A 26789-nucleotide genomic window follows, 5' to 3' on the forward strand; every position below is an offset into this window, starting at 1 on the left:
ACACTGTATACCTTTACATTCAGTTAATTTCTTTACATTCTACATGATTTTGTTTCATTTATATTTTACAATATAGGGCTTTTTTTTTTCCCCTCAAAATCACCCAAAAATGTTTGTGTTTTATGGGCGGCGTTATGGAGTAGTACAGTGAATACTCGGTTTTCGAACGAAAATTTCGAGTACTAAAAGTAGTACTCGAACTACTAGTACTGGCCACATTTTATTTTATTTTTGCTCCATAAAATGTTACTATATTTATATTTAAGTTTAAGGTTCCGTAATCAAACGCCCCTAACCCTAACCTAACCAGATACAACAATGCATTCTCAGCCTAGCGTGCTCTACTCATAAAGCATACATTTAAAGCAAAAAATAAATATATTTCTTAAATTATGTTATTATATAAAGTATTTAAACTATACATGTATTTCTATTATACAATTTATTATCAGGAAAAGCTAAAAAAAAAAATGCTTTAAAAAGCCAAATTTTTTAGTCTTGGAACACATTATTTCTTTTTCCATTAATTGTAATGGGAAATATCGATTCGGTTTGCGAACAAATCACTTCTCAAACCGCCTTCTGGAATGTATTGTGGTCGAGAACCGAGGTTGTACTGTACTAGGAAGTAGTTAGTAATCGCTGCAATTCCAAGAGAAATAAAATACAAAGACTGCGAGAGCAATTTTTAAAGGAGTCAAACATTTGTCGAGCGTTTTTCCGTCACGTATCATTGAACCCGTTAAGACTCACCTTCACACCAGGAGCTGAAGTCGCTCTCCGTAGGGTCACGAAAGACGAGACGCTCGAGGAGTGGTTCAGTCCGAGGGAGGAGGCGGGTACTCCTGAGAGGATGAAAACGCTCTCAAACGTAATTCATAGCTTGGGCGTTCGTAGACGCGTCATGGGGTTGTTCACGCGTCCGCACGGCCCTACCTCTGCCGGGTAAAGTCTGATACCCTCCGTCGTGACCCCGTGATGTCACGCCGCGGGGCACGCTGGCGCCGTCTCCTGCGCCGACAAGCTCCGGATCGCTCAGGAAAGGCCTGAGCTCCGCCTGTCACACCCGCATAGCGGTTGCGTGAAGCTGGCGCAGCGCTGGACCGGGCAGCGCTTGCTGTACTGGCCCCTTAAGCGGGTTTCTTTGGAGTACAGTGGACCCCCCGTTTGTCACGAGGGATATGTTCCAGATTCAAAAATGTAAAGCTCAGATATCCTGGAGAGAAAATCCACCCCCTCACAGGACTGAAACGCATTTAGGATGATTCAAACGAAAACGTAAAAAACACATTCCTTCTTGAAAGTTTTCCCGAGAATCGAAAAATGGAGACAATGGTCTCACGTCATTTTGAGGAAACCTAATCAAGACGCTTACGATGACCAAACGCCATCGACGATCTAAATGTGGTGCTACACGAAATGTGCCAAACTAAGTTCGACTTGCCAATAGAGCTCGTGCACCTACATCACCCAAGTCACGGTGCTGACGGTCTAGCAAAGCGTGCTTCAACGCTAAGTCGGTTGGAGACGACACGAAAATACGTCTCCCAGAGTTTTGTTCGACAACCTTAAACATTTTGAAGGTGATAATAAATGAAGGTGCGTGGAAAAATGAGAGACACTTGGCATAGAGGACCCGTATTTAATGCCAAAGCCGATATTTTCGCCGATAAGAAATTGGACTGTTACCCCGGTTCCGCTTGTCTCGGACAACTGGATCTACACACGGATCTGGTGAGTAAGTCGTCGAGTTTTACACGGAAGAGTTTGAAAGCGTAGAAAAGTCTGGACGCATACAATACTTCATTGCTGGATCTGTTCTCAATCAAGAATAAATACCACATAGCGATGGAGCCACTCAGATTTTTTCAATACAAATACCAATATTTAAATAAATGACCCCTCGTTTTACACAAACTCGCATTCATTAACTGTGATTGAAAAAGGAAGACAAGCGAGTCAGCTCCAACGTACACAGAAGCGTGTTGCGGCCACACGTTAAACTTCGGTAAACCTCTCCGAGACACCCTTTTTTTTCTTTAAATATGCATTGTTCTTAAATTAGTCCAATGCATATTTCAAAAAAAGAAAATAAATCGCTGGAGTCGGCTTCAGCCCCCGTACACGAAAGCGTGTTGCAGCCACATGTTAACCTGCGTAAACCTCTGTGTGACCGACGGTTTATTTTCTCTTTTTAAATACGCATTGGACTCATTTGAAAACAATGCATATTAAAAAAAATAAAACGTCTGGGAGAGGTTTACCCAAGTTTAACGTGTGGCCGCAATACGCTTCCGTGTACGTTGGAGACGACTCCCTGTCTTTTTTTTTTTTTTTTTTTTTTTAAATGCATTGTTCTCAAAAGAGCCAACTTGGCATTATAAATACTTTTTGGTAAGTTGAGATTGAGAAGAATAATTCCTACCTGAAATGAAGCGATTGCAACACAGGCGTGTGCGTATTTTTGGGCACCATCCATCACGTTTAATTGCCGAAATCCATCGATATTTTCTGGTCTTTTCAGGTGGTATTCCGTAGAATGATCTCTTTCAAAATCTGTCTCGTCTGTTGTGACAACCAACAGCACAACAAGTCTCGGCCATTGTGAATATTCTGCTCCGGTTCAACGTCCCCCACACTGTCGAGCAGCTCTTTTTGGCGCCGTGAAAATGGTGACGTCACGTGCACGAGCTCTATATACACTATTGGGGGGTGGGGGTGGGGGTGGGGGGGTTCACTGTACATCCACAAAACCCACCGCGATGCGCCGTACCTTAACATCCCCATTTAGGCCGATCTCCCTGTCCCTCTTGCGTTCATCCGACTGGCGCTTGAGCCCGCGCACTGAAGTGTGTCTGATGACTGTGGTCTCCCTGGGGAGGGGGGGCACGGCGGGGGGGTGCTCGTCGTGGCTGTAGACTTGAGGTAGCGGCGGTCTGGGGGGCACATCTTCCTCAGCCTGCACACACGCCAAATTATGACTTGACGTGATATTTCGTCCACAGCGAAACGCCGCCGTCACCTTTGATGTTATTCGCTACAAAAATGCTCTGTCTGCAATGCCCTCAGATGCCACAAGATGGCATCAAACCCCCCGGCTACTCAAAAAAGGAGTCATTGGAGGAGGTGGATAGGAATGCACTGCATTTATGACAGCCACACAAGAAACATTTGGGATAAATTGTAAAAAAGACTGCATCGAGTTGTAAAAGAAGGAGGGGAAGAACATTTTTGTGGCGGGTCACATTATATTTACAGTTTCACACAGAGGGCTGCTATGACCGCAACAATAAAAATCTTGAATCGCCTCATCATATTTACAGTAATTTCCTATACTATAATTTTCTACTTTTTTCACACGCTTTCAACCAGGCGGCCTATGCGCTGATGCGGCTAATTTGTGCATTTTTTTTTTTCTAACGGCCGCAATGAGGCACTCGCGCGGAAAAGGTAAGAGTGAAAACGGTGGAATATATGTGTCGAGGAAGTGACTTTTACCGTTATGTTTTTTTATTTTTAACCGGGCCTGTTAGTGCTGCGCTAGTGTTAACGCTGTGCTAGCGTGTTATTGCAGTGTCTCAGTAATTTTTAACTGGTATTTTTTTTCTAACTGGCCCTGTTAGCGCTGCGCTAGCGTCAGCACCGAGCTAGCTTTAGCGCCGCGCTAGCGTGTTGGTGCCGTGTTACTGCCGCGTCTCAGTGATTTAAGTATGTTTTTTTTAACCAGCCCTATTAGTGCTGCGCTACCATGTAGGTAATTTTTAACTTTAACTTAATTTTAAATTTGTTTCGGAATCGCCACTCCGATGGGTTTTTCAAGTATTGTAGATGTTTGGTAACACAAAAATGCTTGCCATATCTCAACAATATAAACAACAACAACATATGACGATTTGACCTTTTGGTATAGATTTTAACAAGGATCGTGAAAGAATGATTTGCCTTTGGGGGGGGGCCACATAAAATCATGTGGCGAGCCAGATCCGGCCCCGGGGTCTTGAGTTTGACACCAGTGTGTTAGACGCGTTCTTTCAAATTTTCCCATAGCCAAGTTGTTTTTTTTTTTTTTTTTTTTTTTTTTAATTGTTATGTTAGCTCATAAATTAAGGAGATTGAATCTGAAATTTGACAAGGTGATGAGGTCATTATTGGACTTAATTTCGAGAACTTTTTAACTGAGAAGATGGGGCAAAAAGTGACACCAGTCGTGAAAAAACATCCAACGACTTTCTATTTGCTTCCGGTTGCGCATCACTCACCCAAGAATGTCCAACGGTGGTGGCTGGGGAGTGCGGTGACAACTGCTGAGTGTGACTGGAGGACGGCGTGAGTGTTGTGGCATTGTGGCTGCTGGGGCTGAGGTGGGGGCTGTGCTGCTGCTGGGATAATCTCATCTCCATAGCAGACGGGCTTCCAGACATCGAAGGCACTGATGACGGAGACACCGAAGGCACAAATTTCCTCTCTGGGGGAGGATCGGATGTGGAATGAGCACACGTATCGTAGCGCGTCTTTTCCGCGGGCCACATTCAAGGCGTTTACAGTCATGATGAGATTAGAGGCTTTTGCGTAATACATGACCCGTGAGAAGAATATTCCAAATTTTTGGAGTGAGCGGCGCACACGTGAATGCGAGTGTGGGCGCTTCTCACCTGGGTTGGTCACCGAGGAGATGGTGACTTTGTAGTTGTCTTTACTGCTGCTGAGGCCTGCGATCACGTCCTCAACCCTCCAAAGCTCTTTCCTCATCTGCGCTTTCTCTTGCTGCTCAGACACAAAGCGACAAGCACGTTTCCCTTGCTGGCAAGCGTCTTTTTCAAACATCTTCGATTCACGAGTGATGCAAGGGATCAACTGACCGAGCAGGTGGATATTATTAATAGACGTGCTTCTTCTGTTCCGAAGCGCCATAGTAACTTAATAAACCAGCTTACCCAAATGTATGTAACTTTCCTATTTTCACTTGTTATAGTCTAAAAAAAGAATCCAATCTTTTAATCTCAAGACAAAATAATGCTCCACACTTCCCAAAGAGTGAGGGAAGAGGCATTTCCCAGACAGTTGTGTGTTCAAGCGAGTTACGAGATAAAGAAAAATATGAATTTGACTATATTTGGACATACGAGATTTCTGCCTGACAGCAACAGCATTTTAGACAATTTGTAAAATAAATAAAAAAAAAACAAAACATATGTCCAGATTTTGAAATGAATTCACCCTGACGTGTGTGTAGCAGAGAACAGCTTTGAGACTCTTTTGTCATTAAGTGCTATGCAAAGAAAGCTGATTTGACTCCGCACCTGAGATAGGTCAGCGCGAGTCATTTGTCCTTGCAGGGCGGCTTTGAGCCAGTCCACATCTTTTTCCAGCCTGATGTAGTCCTTCCACGCATTCTCCATCTCCTGCACAACACGGCACGACAAGGCAGAACAAAACAACACGAGTCCTTTTTAGTGGCATTAAATCCAAACTTTGGGGGTTTTTCTAACATTGAACTCGAGTTACGAGTGAACAAAGTCTGACCACACCTAAATTTCCACATACGTACAGTGCGAAAGTTGTGTCAAAGTGGCGCTGATCCAAAGCAGGCCCAGGCAGAGGTCTACTCATTCATGTTGAAAAATTGCATTTTAAATTCAATTGTGCGACCTACTGTGGACACTTTGGATATTTCCGCCCTGATGTGCACCACATCCTCTTGCAGGAGTTTTTGCTGGTAGGCGATTTTCTCCGTGTGGGCTGGCTGATCTCGGTACTGCTCCATCTGCTGGTGGGACACGTCCAACACCGACTCCAGCTTGTCCTGGATGGACGCGTGAGCCCACATTCAATTACAGAACCACTTCGCTTCTTTTTTTTGGGTTTTTTTTTTTTTTTTTTTTTGTGAAGTGTGCCATAACTGATAGGCCACTTTTGATGCCCTTCCAAATGGGGTACCATATATCTAAAATATCCATCCATGTTCTTAGCCTCTAACCGCAAAACAAAAACGTGGCCCATTTTCACAGATTACTTGGCTCACACTAGAACTTTTTCAATCAATAAAAACTGGCACTTTTTTTCAAGACATTACTGCATAAGCTCATGAAAATCAAACCAGCATTTGACAAATTGCCAAAAATCATCTGAATCCCCATCCCCCACCCAAATGAACACGTTGTAATGTCATCACATTTTTAGAAAAATCTGGAAAACCTGCCAAACTCTTTGCCAGTTTTTGCTGATTATTATTTTCCAACATAAGACAAAGGTAACGACTTTCATATTGGAAAATATTGACCCTCGGCTTTATTTTGCCCATGACGTAAATCTATACCTGGCAAAAAGCTAAAAACTAAAAATAATCTCAACTCTTTAGCCAGAGCGGCTCACTTATTTGACCTCGTCTTCATTCTAAAAAATAAAACATTTCATCTTTAATTAGGATAAAATTACTTTTTCAAAATGCACAGTTATTATTTCCATCCATCCATTTTCTTTGCCGCTTATCCTCACAAGGGTCGCGGGGAGTGCTGGAGCCTATCCCAGCCGTCAACGGGCAGGAGGCGGGGTACACCCTGAACCGGTCGCCAGCCAATCGCAGGGCACATGGAGACAAACAGCCGCACTCACAATCACACCTAGGGGCAATTTAGTGTGTCCAATGAATGTTGCATGTTTTTTTGGGATGTGCGAGGAAACCGGAGTGCCCGGACAAAACCCACGCAGGCACGGGGAGAACATGCAAACTCCACACAGGCGGGGCCGGGTTTGAACCCGGGACTTCAGAACTGCGAGGCCAATGCTTCCCAGCTGCTCCACCGTACCTAAAATAGTGCTTAACAAATGGCGGTCAATTGAAATTGTTGTGTACCATACAATGTATGTATACATTGTATTTTATTCCCATCAATTTCAATTCAAAATTATGAGACGATATCAAAATGAATGTATCGGACAAAACCTTATCTTCCTTCAGTGTGCGTATCCTGGCTTCCAGGTCCTGTAGAATTTTGTCCTGTTCACACAGTCGGCTTAATTTTACCTGGAGAGACAAAATAATTATAATACTAAAAGGACGGAAAAACATACATCAATCTCATTGTTCCTCATATCAGCATAAATATAAATCGGACTGGGGGCGCAAACGCCGCTTAACCGGCGGAATAGTTTATGTTCACTGTTTGTCTTGCGCGTGATAAAAAGTGCTGATCTTCTCAGTGTGAATATGTCAACAAATTTCATCTCTTCTCAATCTCAAGAGGACCTTCTCTCTGCGGTGAGTTTAAAATTAAACAGAACATCCCAAGATGGAGTAACCATAAGCCATTATGAGCGATTGTAATCAAAAGCCGGCGTCATTTCCAATTCACTTTCGGTCCAAAGTGTTTTTCATCGGGAGTGACAGATGTGTTTTCCCAGAAATGGGTTACGTGTTTATGAAAACAACATAATGCTGCCAAGTTCGCGGCCGTGCCCACGCTGTGTATTTTTCCCCCTCACATCTACTTATCATTCTGTTCGATTAATTATTAAGCTGTTTTTATTTTTGCCGAGGCCGTATATTGTTGTTTTTTAATTGCATGAAATATTCATTGTTCAGACAAATTTCTTATAAATTGTTAAAGTGGAACAATGCAAATGATGAAAAAGCCAGGACATCCATCCCATTTACCTCCATTCGGGCGCCAGACAAAAGAGCGCGTGAAGCGGCGGCGGCGGGGAATAAAAAAAAAAAAAAAAGAAAAGAAAATCAAACTGAAAAATTAAACAGCTCGACATCTAAAAGGTCCCATTACATGTATTTTTCCCTTTAAATCGCGGCGAGCAAAATAAAAGCCGCGGTCGATATTGCGGGGGCCCTCGCTGTGCAGTCTGCTTGGGAGTCCCCACTGTGTTGCAGTGTACTTGCGCTCCCTTGCCTGAGCGCGACGTCTGTTTTTACATAACTCGACGCGCACGAGGCGCGCTAAAATTCGCACTTCTGCCGGCGAACTAAAGGAGCAGCGCGAAGACACGACCATCCACTCACATCGGCGTCGCTCTCCGCTATTTTCACGGGCCTCTGCGTTTCTTTCCGGAGGCTCTCCCGTCCGGTGACCTGAAACGGGGCCCGTAGCCCGCAAAAACAAAAACAGAATATTTAACGTCATTATGACCACACAGTTCGATGCGCTCCTGCCTTAACGCTCCCAGTTAACGCATAAATATTTCACAGACTCTTAAAAAAAACAACAAGCGCTGTGGCTACAAGACAAGCCGAGTCTGATGGACTTAGAGAAAAATCAAATTGTGAAATGGCGAGGGAGTGGAATCACAGAAGCAGAAAGAGCATGAGCTGGAAAAACAAACCAAAAAAAAAAAAAGTTTGTGCACAAACTAGATGCGTAAACATTTACGAAATACGACATGACGGGATTGGGCTGTATTGTATGTGTACAAGATTGTATAGAGCTCGTGCACGTGACGTCACCGTTTTCACGGCGCCGTGTTGCCGGTCAAACAGAGCTGCTCGACATTGAACCGGAGGAGAATATTTACAATACCCGAGACCTGTCCTGCTGTCGGTTGTCACAACAGACGAGAGATATTCAAAGAGGTCATTCTATGGAATACCGGTTGAAAAGACCGGAAAATATCGATGGATTTCGCCAATTAAACGTGATGGATGGTGCACAACCAAAATACACACACGCCTGTGTCGCAATCGCTTTTTTTTCCAGGTAGGAATTATTCTACACCATCTCAAATTACCAAGAAGTATTTATAATGCCAAGTTGGCTCATTTGAGAAAAATGCGTGTTTAAAAAACAAAAAAAAGACAGAGGTTAACGTGTGGCCGCAGTCGCTTCCGTGTACGTTCCGTGGTCCTCTTTCTTTTTTCAATTATATTTAATGAATGAGGGCTCGTGTAAAACCAGGGGTCATTTATTTAAATATTGGTGTTTGTATTGAATACTACTTGAAAAGATCAATAGATTGCGGCAAAGGTTAACGTGTGGCCGAATACGCTTCCGCGTTCATGAGCTGTCAACCTGTCATTATGACGGATTTATTCCTGATTGAGAACAGTATTTGTATTAATCCAGACTTTTATACGCATTCAAACTCTTCTGTGCAAATCTCGACGATTTACCAGCAGATCCATGTGTAGATCCTGTTGTCCAAGACAAGCGGAAGCAAATTCACAGCCCAAAATTTCTTATCGGTGAAAACATCAACTTCTGCATTAAATATGGATCCTCTATGCCAAGTGTCTTCGTTTATTATCACCTCCTGAATGTTTAACGGTATCAGACAAAACTCTGGGCGTCGTGCTATAAGACGTATTTTCGCTTCGTCTCAACTGACTTAGCATTGAACAATGATTTGTCTGACCGGCAATATGGCCAGTCATGTGATTTCGGTGACGTAGGTGCACGAGCTCAATACAGTTGGCACTCCTGCATCGGCGATTGTATATTCCCAATATGATCATTTACATTCCGTATGACAACAATTTACAAATGCCACTAAGCTTCCCAACTCAAATCTCAAAGCTTGTATCTCAAATCGACTTCCCCCATTGAAATGAATGGAAATCGCCTTAATCTGTTCCAGCCTCCGTCCAAAAATGGTTTTCAGGAGCTTCAAAGGGGTTTGTTTGTGTTGGTTTTTTTTTTTGTAACTAAAGAAAGTATGGCACTCTAAAGTGTTGTAATTAAAAAAAATAACATTTTTAATTTAAAAAAATTAATAATTAATTTGTGCATCATTATTTAATATTGCAATTCAATTAATTGTATTTTTCCTTCCAGTGTGACAGCCTCAGCCCCCGCGAGGCACTAAAATCCAGTCAGGCAGCCACAAATGCAGAAGAATAGTACTTTTTTCTGTAATCTACATCACGAAGTTAACGCTGTAAGATGCTGTAATAGTTGTCCTTTTTTTTGTATATTATCAAGAATATATGTAATATATATGTTTCCGTAACATAAAGGGCACATACAAAAATACCAATATTTAACCTGTCATGCTTTTATGCAATGGAAAAGCATATCAGATAGAAAAGGCAGCCATGTGTGGCCACTCGCTCATGCCAGAAACCGCCACTGACCGTAAAGTAGCCATTTTCGTGAGAATTTAGCAGGATCTTTGTAAAATAAAATTCCAGTGCCCTTAAAAATGGTGTGAAAGCTCACGTGGTTTGTTATCCATTCCAAATCGTAACAGCTGAAGAGTTAAATGTCCAAATGAAGATGTGACTCAGTGCCTGGTAGTCCTACTAAATTCTCGAGCAATTACAGTACATTGGCAGTTGTATCTTTTTTGATTGTGTTCACCACCACAAATGTGCACCAAATTCCCATCACCGGTCCCTCCAGAAGCGCAACCAAAGCCAAGTGCACACACGACGTGACATGCGACGCAGTCGTCGATGCTTCCAGACATGCAGGAAAGCCCAAGTAGCCTTTCGCCTTCCTCGAGCCCCGCCGCATCGTCCTAATTCCCGGCAAATGCGTCACATGACATCCCTTTGGCCAAACACCTTGCTTAGATTCCAGCGGCATCCGAAAGTCGGAGCGGCGTTTTCAAAGTCACCGTGAACTGAAACAACCAGCGGCTCGTGACTTGCGATCTGTTTTGAAACAGGAAATGAAGAGAATTCAAACAAAAGGGACCGTTCGCCACTGAATGGACTCCCCGTACGTCCGGTGTGACGGTCCGAACGATCCCCCGTGCTGAAAAATCTCCTTGTGATTAATGCGGATGCGTTACTGACAGGGCAATTCTGGGTACGTAGTACACACGTACTGAGAAATCCCCCGGTCTGATAGTTCCTCTTTTTCTACATAAAGGGAGATAACTTACGTTATATCAATCGTTATGCGAGTATAGCGCTATCCCTAACCCTAACCTTAAAAAAAATGGAAAAAAAAAAATATACACATATATGTACGTGCATGCGCATGAATCACAAGGAGATTTTTCAGCACGGGGATCGTTCAGACCGTCACACCGGTTGGATTTCAAGTACGGTATGTAGAAGCTGCTCGGATATCCCGACTGACTCATTCATCGAGAACTGATTACATTTTTTTACAAAAAGAGGCCCACGCTCCAAAATAAAATAACTTTTAAGAGAAAGGGAGGAAGCTAAAGTTGCAATGTTACCAAAGTAAAATAACCGAAATGAAGTGGTCAATTTATAAGAACAAAAGCCACATTTTTCACAAAAAAAGTCATGTTAAAACTGTCACAGTTGAGAATACGAGGGCGATATGACCAGAATATGAAATATGATGTGAAAAACCAGAGCAGATGTTGAAGAAGAGGGGAGTGGGGGGGGGGGAGACAAATAGGATAAAAAAAAAAAAAAGGATAGCGTGAGATTTTGAATTTAATAAGGCCCACCTTCAGATCGAGATACTCCAGGTCCTTCTTCAGTTGGATGTACGTATCATCAGCCTGAGCATGAGCAGTGAGGAGATACGTCACTTCAAATCAAACTGCACAGAACAACTCGGGACCTTTTCCGTTTGTAACGGGTGTCGCGCTACTTCCGGGTGGCAGAAAAGCGACTGCGGACCTCTACCGAAACCAACTGAAAAGGTTTGTTTGGAACCTGTGGCTGAGCACGATAAATAGAGTGGAAAATGGAAACGTGCCTGGTGGTGTAGGAGTCACCAAACTGGGAATCAAACCCCCATTATCGGGTTTTGTGGATGTTTCTCACGGTGAGGTAGAAAATCTTTGGTTAGGTTGTAGTTGAATAATTCGGCAAAACATAAGTCGCTGAAATCGGCGCAATCCATTTAGCGATCAGAAGAGCTCATCTGTGCAAGTTAATGTGAGGAACACAAATGTCAATTCATTAAAAGGTCATGTCAACTATTTTTGAATCTTCTTGCCCATAGGAATGTAAATTTTGGGCTCCTTTCAAACAAAGTGACCTCACCTACCATCTGCCATTTGGACTGATACTTCACATGTTCAAACTTCAGTAAAGCCTCGTTTTTCGAACGTCCCCGTTTTCGAACAAATCGGTTTTCAAATGAAAATTTCAAGATTTTTTTTTGCTTCTGTTTTCAAGTGAAAATCGCTACTCAAACTCTCCTAACCCTAACCTAACCAAATACGGCAATGCACTCCCAGCCTAGCGTACGCTACTGATAAAGGATACATTTTAAGCAAAAAATAAATACATTTCTTAAATTATTTTATTATATCAAGTATTTAAACTCTACATGTATTTCTAATATGTAGTTTATTATCAGGAAAAGCTAAAAAAAAATGCTTTAAAAAGCTTAATTTTTTAGGCTTGGAACGCATTATTTCTTTTTCCATTCATTGTATTGGGAAACATCGATCCGGTTTTCGAACAATTTAACTTTCGAACCGTTTTCTGGAACAGATTGCGGTCGAGAACCGAGGCTGAACTGAACTGAAATTGGCACAATCCATTTGACGGTCAGAAGAGCTCACCCTTGCAAGTTAATGTGAGGAACACAAATGTCAATTCATTAAAAGGTCACTTCTGATCATGTTAACTATTTTTCAAACTTCATGCCTGTTGGAATGTAAATTTTGGGCTCTTTTCAAACAAAGTGACCTCACCTACCATCTGCTATTTGGACTGATAGTTCACATATTCAAACTACAATAAAGCCTCGGTTTTTGAACGTCCCCGTTTTCAAACAAATCAGTTTTCGAACGAAGATTTTGAGATTTTTTTTTTGCTTCTGGTTGAGAATGAAATTCAGTACTCAAATCCCCCTAACCCTAACCTAACCAGATACGACAATGCACTCTCGGCCGAGCGTACACTACGACTAAAGCATACATTTTTTGCAAAAAATAAAGATATTTCCTAAAATATTTCTTAATATTATTATTATATATATATATATATATATATAATTATATTCTTAATATTTTATTAAGTATTGAAACTATACAGGTGTTTCTTATATGCAGTTTATTATCAGAAAAAGCTCAAAAAATGGTTTAAAAAGCCAAATTTTTTGGCTTGGAACGCATTATTTCTTTTTCCATTCATTGTAATGGGAAACATTGATTTGGTTTTCAAACAATTCACTTTTCGAACTGTTTTCTGGAACAGATTGTGATCGAGAACCGAGGCATCGCTGCACGCCAGCAGAGTAGAAGGCTTAAACCATAATTTTCTCAATATCTCTGCCCGTAAGGATTTTTTTTTTTGTTTTGAACTACCGGTGAGTTTTTGCCATCCGGAAGCGTGTGTGACGTCACAGTGAAAAGGTCAATTACAGTTGTCCCTTTTGCTGCGATATCAAGACAAAAGTGCGTGCGGTTGGCCACGTTAAGACAGAAGTTGGACTTGTCTTAACCGAGAATCACGGCAGCTTCACTTTTTTTTTTTTTTTTTTTTTTTTTTTTTTACTGGGGCTAAAAGATGGCTGCTTTAAAATGAAAATGGCAGGCATGAATGGACTTTCGGTGTTCATTAGTTTAAAAGCAAGTCCACAAGTAACATGCTTAAAGGTCAACCGGTATGCGTAACACATCTGCACACGATGAAGTCCAAGACCGGCTATGAATGACGAGGGAGGGAATGTTCAGGATCAGCTGAGTCGGGGGAGGGGGGGGGGGGGATGTGTGGGTGGTGGATAACGGCGCACCACCAGGGAAGGGGGGGCGGGGGGGGGCTGCGATGTCAAGTGGGGGAGTGCGGGGGGTTTAGGAAGTGCGACACCCCTGACCTGCACGTCGGGGCCTAGCTGTCCGTCGTGCCGCCGCCGCTGCTGCTGCTGCTGCTGCTGCTGCAGATGAGCGAAGGCGGCGGGGCTTTGCACGCCGGCCATCTTGGCCTGGTGCCTCCGCAGCTGAACGAGCAGCAGAGTCAGCTCCTCGGGCTGGAGCCGTACCCGGGTTTAGAACACAGAGGGAGCCGGCGGTTACTAGCGACTAAACACTCTTTCGAATCCTATGTGAAGAGCGGTTAACATTGACAGGGCCCCAAAGGGGAAGACGAGGGAACCTTTATCGACGGACGTAAACTATCGCCAAAGCCGATCGATGGACGTTGGACAGGTATGATTAAGGAGATTTAATGGGCTGCCGGGGATGGTCGGATTCCGAGAGGCGGCCTGAACTCGTGACCCGCGTGGATCAGACTGAGCACCGCGCTTTAGAATGCCGCCGAAAAAGAAGAAGAAGTAAAAAAAAGAAAAGAATGCAGCCGAACCTTTTAAACAAAATCAATGTCGGGAAATCGGATTTCAATTGATTGGAAATAGAAATACGGTATTTGGGACCGAGCCCTGACACGAATCGGGAAAATCTGTACAATTGTTGATTTTAGCAATAAAATCTTGCATTTTGTTTTTGAATCCTAACATTCAAAATGAATCCAATTCCAATTAATGGACCAATTATTACATACTGTGAATGTCAAAAGTACAAATATGTAAATTAACACATTATTTATAGAGATAACGTGAACATTTTCAATTATGAATCAAATAATACCAGGTGTCTTTTTTTAACTGACCAATTGCTGAAAATTGTTGAAAAAAAAAATGGGATTTTGATAAAAGAGTAATTCAATTACATTTTTTAATACTGATATTCCATGCAATTATAATTTAGAAACTAAATATTGAATAAAATGGGCGAAAACATGTTGAACATATCATTGGCAAAACAACATAACTGCCCAAGTCATTTTTAATCGTACAATCTCAATAAAAAAATGGCGATCTACCAGGTGACGGTAATCCACAAAGTTTCAGTCATGGTTGGTCTTGTTTGTCTAATTTGTTTTATTTTTTTTCCATGTCTCCAAAAATGTTTGAAAAAAACGACTTGGGCAATTACGCTGTTGGGCTTACGATATGTAAAACTGTTCAAAAATGATGAACACATCATAAATCGGCACGTACAGTCATAAAACAAATCAATACATTTTAATTAAATTCTTTTTAGGGGGAAATATGGGAAGTACTTCATATGCTTAGCGGAGCTTCACTAACGAAACGTGTTATGTACCGTAATTTCCGGCCTACAAGCCGTGATTTTTTTCCCCACACGCTTTCAACCCTGCGGTTTATGCGGTTCATTTTTTCTAACGGCCGCAAGGGGGCACTCGAGCGGAAAAGGTAAGAATGAGACCGTTGGAATATATGTGCTGAGGAAGTGACTTTTACCGGCCCTGTTAGCGCTGTGCTAGCGTGTTGTTGGTGTGTTACTGGGGCGTCTCAGTGATATTTACCGGTAAGTTTTATTTTAACCGGCCCTGTTAGCGTTAGCGCTAGTTTTAGTGGAGCGCTAGTGTTAGCACTAGCGTTTAACCCTTTCTGTGTACCGTCTTTCTTTGTAAATATCTCGTGTTTCAATGTATGTTTCAATGTGGGAACTTGCGTCTTTTACACAGCTGAGGCATACGTATGTACCAAATGGTATTTCCTTTACAAACGTAACCAGGTGCGCTCTGTAGGCCGGGAATTACGGTACAACAGTTGATTCTAAGGTCGTATAAAACATCGAGGTGTCCGTTCCAAAATGTCAGACATCTTCGTGTGGAACAAAAAGGTGGGAGGGGGGGGGGATTCGTACCGTTTTGCCGTGGAGGCTCGGCGCGCTGACGGTGTGAGTGATGTAGCCCATGGCCGGCATGGATCGTCTCGCCATCTGCGAGGTCTGCGGAGGAAGCAAACGCATCCGTGCGTCAACCGTGGCTGACAGGCTTAAAGTTCAAAACAGTGCTTGCAAACAAATATGACGACGCGGCACTTTTTGTCTCCCCCCCCCCCCCTCCCCTCCCTCTATTGGAAACAGGTACGCCCCTGACTTTTCTGACGCTGCAGGGCTCTCGGAAAAATTTGACATTTTTGCTTAACACACAGAATTAGCGAAACGCGGGCGGGCCCAGCGCATAGCCGGCATTAAAAGGACACAAACAACAAGAGATTTAATTAACTCCGCATGGATTAAAGCAAACCTGCTTTCTTAAAATAACATTTGTTTGCTACCAGCAAGAGGAGCACTGTGAGCCGTTCCCTGGGAGATTTTTTTTTTTGCTGTATAATAGGTTTTTTATTTAAATGCGAGATGAGAAGAAAGAGAGCGCTGCTGATGTTTGAGATAGAGTGGAGATGTTTATAGGGGTGCTGGCGAGCCCTGGGCACGTCGAATTCGATGCTAATAAAACATCTCTCTTCAAGAGATTCCGCTGGGGACCGTACGCTTCGCTATTACCGGGGCCTCCTCATCCTTAAAGATGCTGGGTGCACCAAAACTCGGGAGTTCGACCGAAGAAACATTTGCTCCCTCGCACGGTCACCGCGGTCGCCTTTTGTTTTAAAAAATATACTGCAGCTCATCCATATTATAAGCGCGTGACTTGTAATTATTGTCGTCAACGCTAAGGGGGGGGGGGGGGGTCAGATGTACGAGGCCTGTGCGTGTGTGTCGGGAAACGCGGTTGGAAGTGTTTTTGGCAGGGCGCGGATGATGGGAGCGCCTCTCGTTGGGTGTCCTTGTGACTGCGGCGATGCGGCTGCCGAGGGGATTGAGGAAAACATCGTCGTTGCTTTCGTACCGGACTGACGCTCAAATGCGGCGGATTCACACTATTTGCCGGGGGTTGGGGACCAGGCCGGACCTAACTCACTGGAATTGTAATGGAAAAAAGAAAAGATTTTAAATAGACGACAGGGTGAATGCTCGGACGCTGAACTACGAGTATGCAGGGGGTCCACCGTTTGTACTTCGATATAGCTTAAATTTCAGTTTCCTTACTAGTAGAACAACTACTACCGCCTTCAACGAATGCAGGGCTCGGGAACCTTATAGGCTGAGAGAGCCATAAACGGCAAATATTTAAAATGTAATTCCAAAACAGCCATCCGATATTTTTAAAACTAAATATAAGTATATCCGTGCAAGACCAACGCTTTAAGAGTACAATAAGTCTTTCAATTCATTTAAGTAAAATTATACTGTTGCTAACCAATGATGACAAAAGTACTTTTTACCATTGATACGACTTATTTGCTGATGGGTTAGTCGTCCGTTTCATACGTCATTAAATTAAACTTCATGCATCCTTTGAGACTTCCATCCATTATTCGTGAACGTAGGTTGGTCTTGTTTTTTTTAATGTGAGAAAGACTTTTCATATGCATCGGTATAACCAAAGATTGTCAGTACAGCAATATTCACACGCCGCAGCGGGTGGTATGCGACGGGAAGTGCGTTCCAAGTTTTCACAATCATCTGGTCCGCAGGTTGAATTTTTTTCATTTGTCCCCACATATGTGCGCTCGCCGACAATGCTTGCCAACAGAGGCATGTCTTTTATGTAAAAAAAAAAAAAAATGTCATAATGTACTCTGTCATGATAAACCACATTGATGGGCTGCATAAGGACTGTCACCTTTGCAATTATGAGTGTACCCCTTTAAGAGCGGAGGAGGGGGTAAAATAGGCCGTCATTGGAGGCTGTGCATCAGGTCGTTGTTAGAGAAAGTTAAGTGTGGTGCCAAAATGTTCCAAAAAAAAAAAAAGAAAAACAAGTCGGGCTGACTTCTCTCTTTTTTTTTTTTTTTTTTGGGCCACGCAATCGACCAGAACTTCCTCGCGATCCATAGCGATGGACACATTGAGCACCCCTGCTGTTTACAGTATGTCGTTGTGAGGGCTCTGCAAGCCATGTGCAACCACCAAAAGGGCCACGTGTGGCTCCCGACCACCGAAATAATGGATGACATTGGTGACAAACAAAAGGTTCGGGGAGCAGATGTGGCCCGCTGATGCAAATCAAAAACAATCTTACTTTATGTTTGCTGCTGAAATCTGAACCAGAATTGAAATATCATGAGCAACAACAGTTCAACTATTTTCATTGGATTTGATTTGAAAAGTAGAAATTCATCATTTTGTCGTGTATATGTAATAAATATCATGATGAGACATTTGTGTCATTTTACAATCAAAAAGACCCTCTAACGAAAACCATGACTACAATGTGGCCTCCATAAAAAAAAAAAAAAAAAGTTTAGTCCTCGTACGAGTATATTGAATAAATCCTCCAACTTCCTAAAACTTTACAGAGCATGTTTGAGTGTTTCAATAGAAAAGCGTCCCGAACTCCAAAGCAAACGTGTCAAACCTGTGAGAGGCGCGTGAAGATGTGGCCAGGGGAGGTCGCGCCAGCGTTGTCCGCGCCCGACAAATCACCCAGCGGCCTGACCGTCCGTCTGCCCGAAGGCGTGTGCGGCCTGCGGGGCGACAGCGGCTTGAACGAGGGCGAGGCGGACGGCGGGACCTCGCAGGGGGACGGCGGCACGGAGACGGAGCGCGGCATCTCCACGGTGACCGTGAAAGACGAGGAGTCGGTGAAGTTGGGGCCGGAGTAGGCGGGGGCGGTGGTGCTGCCGTGTCGGAACTGCTGCCTCTGCTGCCACTCGTACAGCTGCCACACCATCCCCTCCTTGGTGGCCACGCGCTCGTCCGTGGACATGCGGAAGTGGCTCAGACGGTCGTGGGCGTACTTGTAGTCGCCGGGCAGGTTGAACGCGGGCGAGTCGCCGCCGGACGGGAGGCGGGGGGACTTTGGCTGGGACTGGCAGGACACGTCCGCCGTCCCGGCTTTGGTTTGTGAAGGGGGGGTTCGCCTAGGGGGCTTGTAGTCGCCAGAGCTGGGAGTGCTGAAACAGAAAAGTGAAAATACAACTATTAGTTTAAATGCCAGCTCGAGGGAAATCAGTAGCAGCATTTATTCAATATCCTTGATATCCATCTTAAAGCCCAAGTCTCATCCCTATAAACATTCTAAAATAGATATTGTAATGAAAAATACATAACATTATTCACGTCAATGACTGTACGAAAAAATAAAAATGAGCGGAGAGTATTAGCTGCATCTTCTGTCCGTGATGTCACACCGGGACGTCCGCCATTGAAAACACTCTGTGCCACCTACTGTGGGAGACGAACACGCCCCTTCTGACACGGAAGCATCTTTTCGAAGAAGACAACGTCTCACAACCGAGTGAAGTGACTGGGGCAATATTTTCCGATGGTTTCCAGCCATATTTCGATGATATGCGGATCACGGCCAAACCGCCTCCCAGTCCGACGCACCTCCGCGGGGCGGTAATAGCTCTGCCTGCGAGCGACGACAACAGCGCCGCGGCCAAACCGCTTTACCGTCCGATCCACCTCCCCTGCCTTCTCGACAAGGCCGGTGGCGATCCACAAGGCCTGCGGAGGCCGTCCTTCGGCGGCTGCTGCACGGAAGCCTTCCGATGCGCACATCGACACATTTAGCACCCCTGATTTACGGATTACGCCCGAACGCCTCAACTATTGTTTTTTTAGTAGCTGTATACACACACACACCTGTCATTTGGAACCAACGAAGCCCTCGTCCTTTGCACCTGTGCAATCCATTTTTCACCACGAACCGGATCTTTTGGAAAAGTATTAAAAGCGAATCCATCCTCCCGAGTGTTCGAGCAATATCTAATAATGCACAAGCCGGCATTTTGGCTAACACGAAGGAACGACGAGCTACCTACAGACGAGACCGCTTGAGTGCGCCTCTGTCCTGTACATCACTTCCTGCTTCTTCTCGAAAACAAATCCATCGAGAGGATCTTCTTCCATATATGTCAAAATCATGTTTTGTGGTGAAAAAATGGCTGGGTCCATACCGGCTGCCGTTTTTTTTTTCATGAATAACATACTAAAAATCATGCATTTCATGACACTAGACCTTTAAGGTCCGTGTAATACGACACTGTTTGTCTTCAATTCACCTCACTAGTACAACAACTGTCGATATGTAGTTATTCTACTCGTAGGCCAACGCCGTCCGAGTACTGAGGAGAAATATCATACAGCAGTGGAAGGTAGAAGTGGTAAATTTGATACTAGTCTCCCCTAAAGTGGTTCCAGTACTGCATTGTTACTCATACATGGAAAATTCTCATGTGGCTTGACCCCATTTAGCCAAGTAGTAGAATTTCACTGTAGTAGTGCGCTGAATTGCCTGAATTGTGACCACTTTGGCAGACGAGTTTCAAAGAGCACACTAGTACATGGACCTCAAGTTGCATATCAAGAATATCAAATAAATGTTCAAACTTCAGTACACTAGTGGAATGACTAGAGCGCAGTAGCCAAATTCATTTGCCCTAAAAGGGTTTTTTTTTTTTTTGTTTGTTTGTTTTCCAACTACCGCATGACACTACATGTTAAAAACTATGAATGGGCATTTTGGTGCAACTACGAGGCTCCAGAAGGCTACTTGGGACTGTTAGCATTACTAGTACAGCGCAGTTGTTCACTAGCAAAGTTTGATTGTACGGGAGTAGGCCAAAGATGCAGGGAAAAAAAAATTCTGACACAACTGTTCTACTAGTGCGCCGGATTGTCTTGCTCATGGAGACAAAAAGGGTACTAGCACATTAAGAGACCTTAAGGTGGATATTGTGGAGATTTAATATCTGCTCACATGGTTTTCCATCCAACTGAAGTAAAACTTCCCTTTTGGAGTTACTGTAGAGGTATTTCCATTTTCTGTATTTGGCAGTGTGAAACCTCGGCCACTAGAGGGCATTATTTAACCACATTTCTGTCAGATCGCTTCCAGAGGAAAACAGCGATTGAAAGCGACTCGGAATGCCGCCACTGACCTTTTTGGCGGGTCGCCCTTCTGAACTTTGACCCAGTGCTCCACCTGAGCCAGCGTATTCTTCCTCTGCGCGCGTTTCTCCGTGCCGGCGCCTTTCACATACAAGAGGTTTCCGTTGTGGTGCTGCGACAGCGCGCTCGCTTGATGGCCGTTCCTCGGAGGCGGGCCGTCCGCCGGGTTCGGAGAGAGCCTCTCTCTTGGATCCGACGGCCTGGGCCTCCCTTGGACCTCCAACACGTACTTGCCCTCTTCGCCGGGACCCGGTCGCACGGCATCGTCCCAAGGTTGCTCTCTGTCCGTCCTTCGCAAGGTTTCTGACTGAGGCGCCTTCTGGTTGACGTGGTTGGTTTGAGGAAGTGCTTGCTGGATGCTTTTGTCCGGCTTCTCTCGCTCTCTGAAAGGAGGTACGGAAAAAGTCCCTTTGAGAAGACGAATGTATACAAAATGAGCACATATTAATCCATCAAAACTGAAACCTAACCCATCTGACTCAGGGTGGCTCATATGCATTTCTACAGTTGTGGCATACGGTTTACATGTTAACGTCCACATTTGCACCTTTGATTGGATCAGAAATGTTCTCCAGAACCTCTGCAATTTTCTCAGGTAGAGACAATTTTGGGGGGTGATTAAAAGCATGAAAAGGAGAAAAGTTTTCAAACGTAGTGTGTGAGTCAGCGCAAAAACTTTTGTTCACGACGAGAGTTAATTTAGAGTTAGCTACAAAAGACAAAGCTCCAAAATGATACAATTACAACCACTAATGCTAACGCCAACGAGAGAATCAAATTACTCGATTTTACACACCGGTTGTTAATTGATCTGAAAATCATCTGTTCGCTCGGAATATCGTTGCTGAGCTATCTACGCAAGCGACATATCGTGACAGCAGAAGAATGCAGTCCCCTCCCACAACATCCTCATGATTTCATCCATCCATTTTCTTTGCCGCTTATCCTCACAAGGGTCACGGGGAGTGCCGGACCTTATCCCAGCTGTCAACGAGGTACACCCTGAACTGGTTGCCAGCCAATCGCAAGGCAAATCGAGACAAACAGCCGCACTCACAATCACACCTTGGGGCAATTTATAGTGTCCAATTAATGTTGCAGGTTTTTTGGGATGCGGGAGGAAACCCGAGTGTCACGCGGGACCGGGGAGAACATGCAAACTCCACACAGGCGGGGCCGGGATTGAACCCAGGTCCTCGGAACTGTGAGGCCAATGCTCCACCAGCTGATCCACCGTGCCACCCGTGCATCATAATTGTATTCATAATGTTCTCCATATATGTAACAAGTCACACGATCTGAATTTGGAAGCTTTGAAACTTGGGCCCATTGTTATTTCACTATACGCATAAAAAAAAAAAAAAAATTCAAAAGGTGCCTTTGAGATTTCTCCATTTTCATCTCAAAAAGTTGAGAACTTTATTTTGATCAATTTGTGTTCATGGTGTCAGGAATTCCGATTGGTCGAGCTCCCACACACTTTTATTTGACAAATTTCCTCCAAGTCCACGAAGTGCACGTAAAGAGCGAAATCTGCAAGGTGGACAATTACAGAGTGGATCTTTTTGGCTCATGTTAGCATTTAATGAGCAACATGATTGAGTTAACAAGCTGGCTCTGTCCTGTTCAACAAATCCGTTTTTGAATTTCAAAAAAGGTCACTGATATTTTCACGATGAAAGAGTGGATGTGTCGAGCTTGGCAAAATCCACCTATTCATAAAATGATGGAAATTATTAAATAGAATAGAGTAGGTGCCAATAGTTATTTGGTTTCAGCCTAAATTCTTAATGTCACTGAAAATATCGGGAATGACAGCATGGACAGCAATTTTGAGGCATACATGCAAAATATTCCAACGCAATTATGAGAATAAAAGACATGTGATTAAAATGACTCAAATTTTTATCAAAGAAATTGTCATGGACAGTATCATTTAAAGACATTACACGCTGTATTTCTTTATTTATTTTGAGCAACAACTGTGCCTTGATGTTTTGTCTATTGCTTTTTACCTAAGATATTGTTTGATTTTTATTGTATTTTATTTTTTTGCACCTCGTGGAGAAGCACTCATTTCATTGTATCCACAGCATATAATGACAATAAAGGATTTTGATGTGATGTTTTGATTTTAATGTATTTAGCAAAGCAGAACATGGAGCTCAGGGATTTATTATTGTGCTACATATTCACGATGACTGAGGCACTTTGGAGTAATGTCGACTCTTCTGTGACAATTGAGTGATTTTTCTAATGTCGCCCCAATGATGCCTGATTAAGTAAGAGTAGTGGAAGACTTCATGTCTAACGCGTTGCTATTCAGGAACATGCGCCTCTAGGTGGCGATATTACACAGTCCGAACAAGACAGCAATGTCCACGAACAGTCTGGATGAACCATGCATACAGAGAAAGTTGACATTATCTCGAGGTGCACAAAGACACGCTGCAAGAGGGCCTCTGTGGACTCCGGCCAGCATCCAGCTGGCAGAGGGCGTCAGTCCTCATCTCGATGCCCCTTCGACATTACACTGACCCTGAACAGATGGCCAGAGCCTGACCTGCTGAAACGAAGGATCCCGATGAAGGGAAACTATTTATTATATTCGTTGGTAATGCAAGTGGAAGTGGCGCTTGCGTCTGTGGCTTTTTTTGTTGTTGTTGTTTTTAACAGCAGGGCCTTACTCCGTTCACACAGATTGTTGTGCTTTATGGAGGGGGCCAGAACGTTCGTTATGCAGCTGGAAGCCAAGCCAGTGAGTGAACGGAGGCCTACTCCGCGGGGGCCGTACCAACCTCTTAATGCTGTGACTCTGCTGCATCAGCGCCGCCTGGTTCATGGCCCGGATCCAGCCGTTCATGTCCTCCTGCGTGTCCGCGCTGAAGAAATACGTCCGCATCCCGCAGTGTTCCGCCTGCGAGCCGATCACAGAGTTCTTATTGTAGATGTAGGAACGCATTCCCGTGTGGCTCGCCTGTCAGAGGGAGGGAAGGAAGGAGACAGACGGAGTGCAGATGTGGGGACAAAAACGAGCAAATCCAAAGTTTAGGAAGACTCAAAGCAGTCAAAACTTATAAGCATATTTTCCGATGCAAAAAAAAAAAAAAAAAAGAGGAAGCAATCATAAACAAAAACATTGTTTAGTTATGGCAACAACTAATTGTTAATCATACAATGGAAAAGGTACAATTAGTAATGGGATACCTCCTAATTACTTCCAAACAAACACACTGATTCTAAATACAACGCTTGGATTTTCTTATTAAAAGGAATCGAAATACATCTGCAAAAGTGTTTCATACAAAAGCAATTTCTCCCATTTGCTCATTTTAACTCCCCCAAACTGTAGGACAGTGATTGTGGTACGTGGGCCCCCTCTGGTGGCATGACAAAGAATCACTACCCAAATACAGTTTCAGGTCTTTTTAACTTGTGCAACATGACAATTTGACAATTTAAAAAAAAAAAAAAAAAAACTTTTGTTTGAGTAAACATTTTTTATTTAACTTGTATGCATAATACCAAATTTAACTAGTAGTTTTCAAGTATTTTTTTTTAAATATATGAATGTCCAAACTGCCTAATTTTATGGTGGCTAAAAATAATATTAAAAGTCATCTTTAGGAATAAAGTATTTTTGATGAACATTTGGTTCTACAAGCTCCATCCATCCATCCATCCATCAATTTTCTCAGCCGCTTATCCTCAGAAAGGTCGCGGGGAGTGCTGGAGCCTATCCCGGCTGTCATCTGGCAGGAGGCGGGGTACACCCTGAACTGGTCCCCAGCCAATCACAGGTCACACAGAGACAAACAGCCGTACACACAATCACACCTAGGGGCAATTTAGTGTCCAATTAATGTTGCATGTTTTTGGGATGTGGGAGGAAACCGGGTACAAGGTCCTGTATTTTAAAATTGGTCATGATGGAGAGCTAAACATTTTTTTTTTTTTTTAAAACGGATACCACTCATATATAATAATGATGATTTAGCATCATTCAGTCAGTGAAACAAGATCGTGTGCACCCAAGATGGACAAAATACATCTGCTGACATTTCTGAGAAAGATGTTCTGGACAGTAATAACGTCGAAGACGTAGGTGCATGACAAAATTAGGCGCAAATTTGGTAATACAATCCTGATTCGTCTGTACTCACAAAAAAAAAAAAAATTGTATTCAGTTCAATTATCAGTGAGCAGACTGTATACTTATAGCTGGTAGAATAAATCACATATTTTCTAATAGTGTATATTACATACGTCAAACAGATTGCCTGTGAAAACTCGCATATGTTGTTGAAGCACTGAAAAGTCCTTCACCGTAAAAGTCACTGAGGCAATTTGACAACTCCTTGATAGAATTATTCCTCAATTATTACAGAAACCTGTGAGAGACACAGGGCAATAAAAATGGCCGGTGACTATTTCACGAAGCTGATTCAGAAACTGCACAATGACAAAGTGTTGATGGAGAGAACAACAATGTTAAAAAATACATCAATAAAATGAGAAATGCGTACAAGATGAAAAGTCTTATCCAGAGGTGGCAAATGTGCTCTCACGGTTACATATGGAGAAATCAAATGATTTTATTAGAATTGTACATGTTTAAAAAAAAAAAAAAGATTTTGATAAAAGTAGAATAACTGAGTCAAGTCGTTTACTTAAAGACGAAATAAAGTGAATAAAATGCATCTTCCCTTCACAGAATTTGCTAGCGTGGCAGCTTTAGAGCGCCTCGTTGTTGGCCGTGCGGTGTGGATTTCATGGAGAGACGGTGCGGACGCGTGTTGGGAAAAAACGCTGATGTGACCGGCAGCGTGTGGACGAGGGCTTCGCACTGGTGTTGATGCTTTAGAGCGCCTCGTTGTTGCAAACGTTGTTCTATATGTTCTGGATAAATTTTCTTTAAAAGAGGAGCGAATCTTAGACGTAGGAAAGATGCCAAACAAAATAGGATCCATTTTTCAGGATGTCAATCAATCCGTATTGTACTTGAGTTCAACCTCTATTACCATCTTTTTTACGTTGCGTCGTTATTCACGGGTTTAAAAAAAAATGTAACAAGCCTGTTTTGACATAGTAAAGAGCATAAAGTAGAAATATGTTTTCAAATGTTGGGACTGGAAATAAAAAGACGTCAGAAAAATACATACACACGTAAAGTACGGATGCCGGGAGAATCTCCACCAACAAAGTATTTGTACTTCCCACCACTGGTATTTTTCATGATGACGATGGCACAATGATGAATGATAAAGAGCACGACGGGGCAAACACCAGAGCCGATGGGAGCACTGTTGTCGGTGGTGGCTACTTAACTCGATTAAACTTTTCTTGCGTTGAGCTGTGACAAAACCAAAAAAGATTTTGACGTGCAACGCGTTAGCGTATGCTAAACAGCGCAACCACTGTGCATGTCACCCCTGCACTGACACTGCACTTTCCTGCTTATCCAATTTCCCTAAGTGCAGATCCCATATCCAATGTCTCGGCGTCCAAATAAGGCAAAAACCATTTGCCAAAATTGATGGCGCTCTAAAGGGCTCTGGCATTGATGCGCCATATGTTGCTCGGTCATGACAGCGCACTAATAATGCACATTCGGGGAATGCGCATTGTTACGCCGGCAAGAATGAGGTGAGGTCGGACGGTGACGCGCACTGGTGACCGTACCCAAGTGAAATCAAATACCTACAGGATTCATGCAAGACAGGAAGCTTGTGTGATCCCGGATGGCCGCTCGCAGAGAGAACAGTACTCACACACCCGGTCACAATGGGGAGGCAATTTGACCAACGGGGAATTGAGAAAGACACAGTGAGATGAGAAATAAAAAAAATTAAAAAAAAAAACATAAAATAGAGAACAAGAAGAAGATTACAGCACAAGACATGAAGTACAACAACTGGCAAGGATTGCCAACTTCCCTTGCCAGTTCATTACAGGGAACACGGTCAATTGGCGTTTGCAGGAGTCATCAAAACAAAAGTTATTTCCTAAAGATAAGAGCACTGTACAACCGCACGGCTGCAGATGGCCACAATCGTTGCGATGGACTCATCCATTCCAATTTGCGAGGGAATGAAAACAAGTTGACCGCTTGGAACAAACATGAAGTCAGGATCCGT

The 26789-nt window shown here is 43.4% G+C and overlaps 1 protein-coding gene across 15 annotated transcripts in view; it reads right to left on the bottom strand.

The window, feature by feature from the left end:
- plekha7b (pleckstrin homology domain containing, family A member 7b) overlaps positions 1-26789 on the bottom strand; it is a 93118-nt gene that overhangs the window by 13910 nt on the left and 52419 nt on the right. For 8 of the 15 annotated variants that reach the window (XM_061813770.1, XM_061813771.1, XM_061813760.1 and 5 more), the window contains 16 exons: positions 23451-23629; positions 20643-21035; positions 18113-18650; positions 15556-15639; positions 13701-13853; positions 11374-11427; positions 10507-10597; positions 8012-8091; positions 6944-7024; positions 5654-5803; positions 5301-5402; positions 4653-4764; positions 4260-4465; positions 2774-2959; positions 937-1057; positions 754-845 (listed from right to left, as the gene is read on the bottom strand). In XM_061813770.1, the coding sequence (XP_061669754.1) occupies positions 754-845; positions 937-1057; positions 2774-2959; positions 4260-4465; positions 4653-4764; positions 5301-5402; positions 5654-5803; positions 6944-7024; positions 8012-8091; positions 10507-10597; positions 11374-11427; positions 13701-13853; positions 15556-15639; positions 18113-18650; positions 20643-21035; positions 23451-23629 (2622 nt within the window). Of the gene's footprint in view, positions 1-753; positions 846-936; positions 1058-2773; positions 2960-4259; positions 4466-4652; positions 4765-5300; positions 5403-5653; positions 5804-6943; positions 7025-8011; positions 8092-10506; positions 10598-11372; positions 11428-13700; positions 13854-15555; positions 15640-18112; positions 18651-20642; positions 21036-23450; positions 23630-26789 lie in introns of all 15 variants that reach the window. The other 7 variants (XM_061813763.1, XM_061813761.1, XM_061813765.1 and 4 more) reach the window with 7 other exon arrangements.

This window comes from Syngnathoides biaculeatus, chromosome 3 (assembly GCF_019802595.1).
Source record: "Syngnathoides biaculeatus isolate LvHL_M chromosome 3, ASM1980259v1, whole genome shotgun sequence".
Taxonomy (NCBI): domain Eukaryota; kingdom Metazoa; phylum Chordata; class Actinopteri; order Syngnathiformes; family Syngnathidae; genus Syngnathoides; species Syngnathoides biaculeatus.